This window comes from Triticum aestivum, chromosome 1B (assembly GCF_018294505.1).
Source record: "Triticum aestivum cultivar Chinese Spring chromosome 1B, IWGSC CS RefSeq v2.1, whole genome shotgun sequence".
NCBI classification, from domain to species: Eukaryota; Viridiplantae; Streptophyta; class Magnoliopsida; order Poales; family Poaceae; genus Triticum; species Triticum aestivum.
Window position 1 is genome coordinate 179406967 of NC_057795.1, and position 10303 is coordinate 179417269.

The 10303-nt window shown below is 44.4% G+C and overlaps 1 protein-coding gene across 3 annotated transcripts; it reads left to right on the forward strand.

Annotated features, from left to right (window-relative positions):
* Positions 1–1527: 1527 nt before the first annotated feature.
* LOC123114519 (homeobox protein knotted-1-like 11) lies at positions 1528–5410 on the forward strand. Of its 3 annotated transcripts, none has more exons than XM_044536029.1 (7): positions 1528–2056; positions 2131–2284; positions 2928–3048; positions 4397–4581; positions 4671–4802; positions 4911–5047; positions 5137–5388. In XM_044536029.1, exons 1-7 carry the CDS (start codon positions 1974–1976, stop codon positions 5174–5176), a joined length of 852 nt encoding a protein of 283 aa, XP_044391964.1. In that variant the 5' UTR covers positions 1528–1973; the 3' UTR covers positions 5177–5388. The 3 variants fall into 3 exon arrangements, with proteins under 3 accessions (XP_044391964.1, XP_044391974.1, XP_044391982.1); XM_044536039.1 differs by having other exon boundaries at positions 1529–2056; positions 5148–5410; XM_044536047.1 differs by having other exon boundaries at positions 1531–2056; positions 2126–2284; positions 5137–5387.
* The last annotated feature ends 4893 nt before the right edge of the window (positions 5411–10303 follow it).

Sequence of the window (10303 nt, forward strand, 5' to 3'; positions counted from 1 at the left end):
CATTCCCACACTGCCGTCTTCACCTGCACCACCTGAAGAGCAGCATCATCACTGATTCCTCGAATGAAGCTGAGGCCTAATCGACACCACCAAAGAGGTTCTACACGAGTCGCCGCATTTTCTTCTTGATTCGATCTCACGGTGCTGTCGGCGCTCGGTCCCGAGCCGACATGGCGCGGCTCCATCCACGTCGGTGTCGCCGGCCACTTCCTCCATGGCATCGCTCCATCGGCGGCAACGTCCACATCAGTAGGAGCTGCTGCTGCTTTGGCTCTCGCTCGCATTGCTGCTCTGGTCTTACTCTCGGTCCCCTACCTGGTCTGCTCTTGCTCTTGCTCTTGCTTGCGCTGCTCCTCTCGCTCTTGCTCTTGCTTGCGCTGCTACTCTCGCTCTTGATCTTGCTTGCGCTGCTGCTCTACTCTTGCGCATGCTGCTGCTACACGACTAGCAGATCCTGCTCTCCCTCGAGCCCCTGCAGCTACTACTCGAGATGCTGCTACATGACCAGTTGCCTCGGCTCTCGCACGCGCTGCTGCTCCGGGTGCTGCTGCTTCTACTACTTTTCTTCTACTAGCGCATTCAGTTTTGATAGTAAAATTTAGTTTTGACAGCAAAATTCAGTTTTGACAGTTAAATTTAGAGATGAGTGGCTGATGTATTTTAATCTAGCTCTTTGTGGTTATGTATTTTACGTCATCTATTAGAGATGCTATTAGAATTCCACTCAGGTTAACATTGTCTCTCATGTCTTGCTTGAGCCTCGCTGTCGTACAACTCACTGGAGCTGCTCCAACGATGAAACCCTCCATCACAGCGGAGCAGTACCCCGGGCTCCATCTTTGGACGCCTAAGATCTTCTTCTCCCCTTCGACAGCCAAATCAGATGGAGCATCCTCACCGACCAATCCAATCATGTTGAGATCGACATGGCTTCGCCAAAGAGGTTGTACACTTGTTACATTGCCTTTTTACTCTACATGTTATATATATTGTCCACTGAGCACACGTAGTAACATGAAATACGATTAGTTTCTCCTACTATATGACAAGCAGTGAGGTACCAGGCAACTTAGCTATCCGTGATGGACTCTCTAGAATGCCATCATTATTTATCTCTATGCGTTTGAGCTGTGCATTTGTAGATGGGTGTGGGAGTTAAGCTAGTCACTACTAGGAAAAGGGCTATAGATGATATGGACACTAATGGCGCACCAGACATGTGGTGCACCACTGCTATATAGCAATGGCGCACCAGATATGGGTGCGCCATTAGTGGCCATATTACTAATGGCGCACTTAGTGTGTGGTGCGCCATTAGTAGTTTTGTCCTGGCCCCACACCCCTCCCCAGACTTACCAATGGCGCACCAGGGGGAAAGTGCGCCATTACTAGTTTTAACTAGTAATGGCGCACCAGTAAGAGATGCGCCATTGCTATCTATACGTATGGCGCACCCCCTACCGGTGCGCCATTGCTATCACCCCTTATCCCCTCCCTCTAGTCACGTTCTCTCCCCTCCCCTTCCTCCTGACACAGCCACCCGCCTCTCCTCCGGCTCTGACCCAACGCTGCCGCCGATCTCCTCTTCCGCATCACCTCTCCGACGGCCTCCTCTCCCCATCCACGCCGCGCCGGCGACCTCCCTATCCTCTCCTCTGTCTGCCTGGTCGGGCCAAGACCCTAGCCCGATGCCATGGCGACCATGGCAGCAGGAGGAGCCCGGTCATGGCGGCCTCCTCTCCCTGCAGCGCTGCCGCACATCACCTTCTCTTCTCTTCTCTCCTCTTCTCTCCCAGTAGAGGAGAGGAGGGGAGGGAAGGGAAGGCCTTCTCCGGCGAGCTTCCAGGGAGGTGAGGAGCGCCCAGATCCAGATCCACGGCGCATCATCCCATCGTCGACCTGAGCCGCGACCATCCATCCAGGGCCGATAGAAGCCAGGACGGAGATGCCAGAAACCCTAGCCTAGCCTAGCCATGGAGGTACGACGCCTCAACCTCCGGGCGACAGACGACGGCTGCAGGCCATCTCCGGTGACGGATCTCCGACCCCGACCATGGTGCGTGTGGCTGCAGGCCATCTTATTCATCTCCCCTCCCGTCCCCTCATTGGTTCGTTTTATGTGCAGGGCAGGCTGCTACTGCTGGAGGCGCATGTCGCCTGCCTCTGCGTCACCACCCCCATCGACCAGCTCCCCCGCATCGACGCGCAGATCGCCGCGCGCTCCCCGCCGCCCGTGCCCCCCGCCGCCGCGCCCGCCGGCGGCGAGGAGCTCGACCTCTTCATGGTGAGCTGCTACCACCACCAGGCCTCCTCGCCTCACGCTCACGCCGCGTACGGACGCCCCGCGCCGGCTGGGCCGGGCTGCCCCGCGCGTGCTCTATGTTATGTGTAGTAGATTGAAGCGGCGTGCGTGCGTGTGTGGTTCGAAAATTTGGGGATTGGATGGGATTTGGCGATGAAATTGCCCCGCTCGTGTTGGGACTGGGATTGGGATTTCAAACAGGCTAAGCCAGGTTACCTTTTTCTTCCAACGCACACAACATGTTTGATTGGTTGCGCACGAGCTCACATGGGATTATTAGCACTCGCTAACCTCCGCCGGTGGATTTGGTTAAAGTTAGCTTCTTCAACTATGAGTATTATGCTAGTTCATCCCTTGATTGCTACCCATCCCACCTCCAAATAATTTACTGCGTGCTCTAGGCTCTAGATGTGAGCAACTTTGTTTCCTCAACCACAAGCGCCTCACCTCTGTGATAGAGACAAAAGCAAACCCCAAAACACAACTACAAGTGTCCCTTTTCTAGGCAAGCAGGGGCTCCTTCCTTTGCCTGGAAATGGCAATTCTCCTTGTGTAAAGGTTATTATTGACCACTTGCCTTTTTCTCTATATATGTGTTCTAAAGGTTCTGTTTTCCTTGTTGCAGACACACTATGTGCTGCTCCTCTGTTCCTTCAAGGAACAGCTCCAGCAGCATGTGCGCGTCCACGCCATGGAGGCGGTGATGGCCTGCTGGGAGCTCGAGCAAACTCTGCAGAGTCTTACAGGTACCATACATCATCTTAACTTCATCAGTTCAGCAGCAAGATAAGTGCTTCTTAAATTCTCTAGGAAGAGGGTTTTACAATCTCTACACTACATGCTTATTAAGAGGTTGATAGTCACAGCAAGTATCATGCTACATGAGGGGCGCCGTTTCATAGGATCTCAACCACAGGGGAATTCTTTTTTAAAAGAAGGGATCCATTGCTTCTGCTCTCTGCATCCAGCGAGTACAAACATAACACAAATACTACCTCTGTACCAGAATATAAGAACTGCAAAAACGTCTTATATTTTGTTTTTCAACTCAACTAGAAAGAGCTCGATGACTGGCCATTTTCCTGTATTATTGCGCGTTGTGACAGAAAATATAGGTCATAATTCACACCCTTGTAGGTCCTATGAGATACTAGGTCCACCTTTATAGTAGTACCGGTTCCTTCTTATATATTATTATTAGTTACAAGAGTTGCAGACTTTGAGCTGTTGGACCTGGCTTCAAAGCTGTACCTTTTGAGATTTCAGTTCGGTGTATGTGGCAGTTATTCATGAACCTTGTGTTGCACCAACCATGCAACTGAACTGACAATACCTTGCGTTCATAATCTTAGCTAAGCTGTCCTGATAAAGTCTCTCTTAATATGTCTACTGCAATTAGCTTCCACACGGAACAGTCACGGACTATATAATCGGGAACCATCACACAAGGGTTACCCTTTCAGATACTTTATGTTGCTTGTCAAAATGACATATAATCCATATAGGAAAAGAAGCCCCTTGCGTAGTGCAAAAAAAGTGTTGCATATTGAATAATGCTTCATCGTCAAAATGAACTGACATGGCTACAAAATTTCTAGTGGAATTGTACTTTACTTGAATTTAATTCATGGATATTGATTGTCTGCATATAGTACTGTTTTTAGTTCCTTTTGCTATGTCACATTTTCCACCATTCTGCCTATAGGCATCACGAGGCACACACCTATGAGAAAACCATGCCAATATCCAGTCACACTGGAAACTGGTGTCGCTGTGAAAACCAAAGGGAGTGATTTTTCTTTTTTTTGTTGACAATAGAACTTTGCATAATCTATTTGTATGTGTAATCATCAATCAGTTTACGATGAGAGGCATATGCTTGAACATGGAAGTTTGCCTTCAGATAATAATGAGAATTGTGTCAGAAAAAAAAATAGAGCAAGATTAAGCCTGGATAGGCTTAGTTATATATTGTACTGAAAAAAACTAGAGCAAGAATAAGTACCTGCCAAGGCAAGACGCAATATAAATGTGACCAGGATAAGTTGGAGATTGGCCAGTTCTGAGTTTTGCTAATATCGATTCTTCCTATAGGGGCATCTCCTGGTGAAGGCACCGGGGCAACTATGTCCGATGACGAAGACAATCCGGTCGACAGTGAGAGCAACATGTTTGACGGGAATGATGTGTCAGATGGCATGGGCTTCGGAATGCTAACCGAGGGTGAGAGATCCTTGGTCGAGCGCGTGAGGCAAGAGCTGAAGCATGAGCTTAAACAGGTAAAACTCGATGCCTTCCATTCTGTCAGCTGCCACTATGTTGGTGTCCAAACTGAACTGTAAACAAAATTATTTTCCTGACTTTGCAGGGGTATAGAGAAAAGCTTGTGGACATCAGGGAGGAGATACTGCGGAAGCGAAGAGCCGGAAAGCTCCCAGGGGACACGGCGTCTACCCTGAAAGCTTGGTGGCAAGCCCACGCCAAATGGCCGTACCCTACTGTATGTGACAGACATCCCGCATATACCGTCATCGCCAGCAACTTTGTCACCATTTTACATGCAATTCTTGTTGTGCTACTGATGAGCATCGCTGGTGGGTATTGCTAGGAGGAGGACAAGGCGCGGCTGGTGCAGGAGATGGGGCTGCAGCTGACGCAGATCAACAACTGGTTCATCAACCAGCGCAAGCAGAACTGGCACAGCAACCCTACCTCGTCCTCGTCAGACAAGAGCAAGAGAAAAAGGTACGGCGATCGGCCCAAAAACAATCCTTTCATCACATGCTTGAAATCGCTCAGGTTTTCATTCCCTCTCTTTCATTCTCAAAAAAAAGGAACAATGCAGGTGAGGGCAACGCCGAGCAGTCCTGGTAGGGTGGGTGCGGTCGGTCGGAGAGCGAAGAACAAAGAACGAATGCCCCATATATGTACATAGCGCTTCCATCTTGTCGATGATTAGTGTTGAACCTCATATGTCCTCTGCAATTCATTTCCATTATAATCTTACTCATACAATATTCACACCATGTAATTCCGGAAAAGACAGTATTGACATGTTATAAAAAATGACAATATTGACATGTTATAAATAGTTTGTTTGTATTTCTGTTTATTTTGTTACATTTTGCAGGGATAAAGTGAAGAAAAAGAAGAAAAGATTACTAGAAGATTAGTTTTAGGATTTTCTTTTATTTCCTTGCAATTTTCCTTTTATTGGATACTTGTAAAGACATTGTAATATTCTTACTATAATAAAAAATATGATTCTATTTCATTTTTTGTTTTTAAATTATTTTCCTTATAGGTTGTTTTCTGTAAAATTGGATTTTTTTTGTTTTCCAAATACATTACTAGTGGCGCATTTAAGCCCTTATTAGTGGCGCACCTTCCTTTATTACTAGTGACGCACCTATAAGGTTATTAGTGGCGCACCTAGAGGGAATATCAGTGGAGCACCGAATGGTATACTAATGGCGCACCTAAATTACTAATGGCGTGCTAGTAATGGCGCACCACTGATGCGCCATTAATGGCCATATTAGGTGCGCCATTAGTAGGGGTTTTTCTAGTAGTGAGTAGGGCAGTGGCCTGGGTCCAGAGTAGTAGAAGTAGCACCAAAACATTTTTTGAGTGTAGACTTTTCCTTGCTCAAGCCTGCCTACTAGAATCGCCAGTGCTTGAAAGGAAAAGTGAAGAATAACATAGGAATTGGAAAGTTTCCTATGGTACTACTATTCATGCATTTGGTTCAAAGGAATGGAGCAAAGGAAAACTGTAGGATTTGTTCCTTTAGTGTCTCCTTGAAAGAAAAACCATAGGAATTTTAATATCCACTTGTCCTCCTTTTCAAATTCCTATTCATGAAGCACAAGACTAAGAGATAGTAGCATAATAACATTATAATTGTACATTTTCTTGTGCTTTGACTTAATCTCACCATGCTTCTTTGCATACAGTCATCTTCCAATTCTTGTCAACCAAACACCCAGATTGGCAGAAATCATGTGTTTTTAAATTCTCTGTTTTGCACGTGCATTCCTATCCTATTCCCGTGCATTTCATATCCCTGCATTTTTAGAATCCTCAAATTCAAACAAGCCCTTACACAATTACTTCTGTTATACATATGTGTCAAAGAAAACCTTGTGTAGTTTGTCCCGCTCCTGCTGCACTGTTCCACCCCAGCTCAGCTGCTCCAACGATGAAAGGGTTCACTACAGCAGGGATCCGCCCTTCGGACTATCTTTCGCCGCCTCATATCTTCTTCACCGCCGCTAGCAGCCACAACAACTGCATTACCATCATCAACTGAGCATATGACCTTGAGGACTACATGGGTCCGTAAGAGAGGTCGCACTCTTTCGTGTCTGCTTACGTTATGCATCGCTTAATATTACATGCTACTTTATCGTTCTGTTCACCAATTATACTCTGAGTCAGCTCCAAACTGATGCTCAAACTTGAGTTTTTAAATGGTTGTGGGGTACAAAACGAGTCTGCAATCAAGAGTATCTATCTACTATCTGGTTAATATCTGGTGTCTACTATGAGTTTCATGTTGGGTGGGAAACAAACAGTAAAGAAGCCATTATCTGTATTTCTTAACTGAAGTCATTATCTGCCTGCTATCACTGGTTTTGGGTCTATCCACAGGTTGCTACCATCACTCTGGATTTCTGCATGCACTCCTTACATAATCTCACTATGTTTTATTCCTATGCATGTCAGTTATTGTACACAATGGAACTGAACATGTAGAGCAAAAGAGACGAGCCTTGCGTGGCAATAAAATTTCATGCAGACGTCGCTCCATGGTGGGCGCAAAGGCAGCCCCTCTCCACCCATTTCGGATTGTAATCAAGACAAAGATAACTGTTCTGAGGGGGATTCGGAAGGAGAAGACCACTTCTATTTACCCCTTGAGGTCTTCGCTCTAACTTGGCATGCTGATCTTGGTAATGTCATGCATATGGTGCCTTCCATTGCTTACTTTATACATCAAATATGTCATCTGATTTGTTTAGACATGCTTTGTGTGAATGCCATCTGTTTAGTTTCTTTATCATACATGTGAATTATGCAACGCCATCTTGTTTAGCCAGGCATCATATATGTGAATTTTACAATGCCATCCTACTTAGCCAGTCATCTTATATGTGAATTATATCATGTCATCCTTTTTTTCATTACTTATTACATTTGTCAACAATGTTAGTACATTCAACTACTCTTCGTGTGCATTAGCCATTTGACACGGGGATGGAAAATTCTGGAGTGAAAACAAGGTCTTCAGAGGAGGATTCAGAGATAGATGACCAGTTCTATCCCCCCCCCCCGAGGTGTATGCTCTAACTTGGCAGGGTTATGTTGCTCATATCGTGTGTATGGTGTCTTGCATTTCTATGTCATTTTCTTAGTTTAGACATGCTTTGTGTGAATGCCACCTGTTTAGTGTCTAATTACCATATATGTGAATTATGCAATGCCATCTTGTTGCAAGACATTATATATTTGAATTATGCAATGCTATCTTGTTGCAAGGAATTATATATGTGAATTATGCAATGCCATGTTGTTTAGTCAATCATCATATATGTGAATTATATCATGTTATCCTTTTTTTGTATTACGTGTTTCATTTGTCGACAACATTTGTATATTCAACTACTCTTCCTGTGCATCAGCCATTTGAAGCAGTGATGGAAGTATCTGGAGTGAAAACAAGGTATTCAGAGCAGACAATGCTACCTGCTGAAGAAGCCATCTTGCTGGTTATTGATAGCTCCTTAGAGGAAGATTCAGAGACAGATGACCAGTCCTATTTCCCCCCTGAGGTCTTTGCTCAAACTTTCCAAGGCTATATTACTCATGTCATGCATGTTGTCTTGCATTGCTTAGTTTTTACATCATATATGTGATTACCATCTGCTTACTTTCTTAGTATATAAATCATATATTTGAATTATATCATGCCATCATGTTTACACAGACAGCATCTATTTGAATTATGGCATGCCAACCCATTTAACAAAGACATCATATAGGTATATCATCTCATCCTATTTAGTGTTTACAGTCATCATATTTTGAATTATGTCATTCTATCTGTGAATTATATCATGCTATCATGTTTCCATAGGCGGCATGTATGTGAATTATGGCATGCCAACCTATTTAATAAATACATTGTATAGTTATATCATGTCATCTTATTTACATAGTCATCATATTTTGAACTATGTATTTCCATCCTTTTTAGTTAGCCATCATATATGTGAAATTGTGTCATGCTATCCTATTTAGTTAGCCATCATATATGTGAAATTGTGTCATGCTATCCTATTTGGTTAGACAACATAAATGTGAATTATTTCATGCCCTCTTTTATTCCCCACTATCCATTGCACATGTCTATCATACAATGCCTGTACATTCAATTACTTTTCTTGTTTATTAGCCATTTGAATTGGAGAGGGTGATGGCAGTATCTAAAGGTGTAACAACGCGGACTTCAGAAAAGATAGTGCTACCAGTCGATGAAGATAGAACCACGGTTGTACTTACCCAAGAACCAGCCCCACCACACATAACCCAGACTCTCGCAGATTGTACCCCTACCCAGTTGGATAGAGAACCAGCTACACCCCTTCTAACCCCAACCCCAGCAGATAGTAACCCAGTTCCAGTTGATATAGCACTGTCTCCACCATAGAGCACCCAAACACGAGCAGTTAGTAAGGGAACTGCAGTGCCCAAAGCACGAGGAACATGTAGCGACCCGACCCGAATGGATCAAGTCTCTGTGCTTAAGTGTCATCCCTGGATCGATATGCTGACACACACAGTACTCGAGGATTTATAACAGAGGTAAATCACATGTATAAAGTAACGTAAATACTATTACCTCAATCCAAATAGCGGAAGTAACAACAAGGTTGTGGATTCCCATCAACACCAACGGCGAAGTTGAGTGTAGAAATCGTAACCCTAACGTATCACCTACACGTCGTAAGATATCCTGCAACATGAGACGTTGCAGCCACAAAGGGTCAGTACATTGAATGTACTGGCAAATGCACACCATAGGATAATGATGAATAATAACTATCACTACATGCATATTTGGCTGGTGGAAAGCTCTATGGTTATAGTTTTTGCGAAAAGCCAATTTTTCCCTACTACAAAGGAATATATTTTATTTAACCACAAAGTTGGTTGATAAAATATTGAGAAGGTAAACACCCTCTCAATTCAAAATTAAAGTCATTAACAATCCATCAATATTAATTAAGAGTGTTGAGATACATGTGAATACTCAAGTACTAGATACTCAAATTGTCCATAACCGGGTACATGGCTAACCATGATTAGTTTGTACACTCTGCAGAGGTTTGCGCACTTCTCCCCACAAGACTCGATCGCCTTCGTTGGTTTCTCGCACTGCATGGTGTTTGAGAAACGGATGACCGAGACACAGTCTTTCAGAAACATTAACTCTCTACTCCGGGTAGACCATACCAAACCTACAAAACCCACTACCTGCTGATCTACCTCTTCAAGAGCTTCACGTAACTTACTCAACTATACTAGAGCCCATAATAGCTTGTGGCTGCACACGGAAGTTTCTAGCATGAATAATCTCAGTTCCCTTTGATCCTGGGTGGCGGTCCATAGGACAATCACACGGTAACCCCGGGACTTCCAAAAAAACAGGCAATCACTGGATACCCCAGGTGCCTCAATCCACCCAGATGTGTATTAAAGTTGCCACCTTAAGTTGAACCATTAAGTAAACAATCTCACATCTGTCATGGAATACACTCAAACCCAATCCATGTCTACGAGCATAGCATGGCAATATAAGCATAATGTATAAGTCACTCCGAAGGTTTGAATGCAGGACAATAGGTTCCTACCTCATCAACTACTTCCCAATACCCACATGTTATCAAACCTACTCATGCAATGTTTGAGGGTGAAACTAATGCATAAAAACTGGGT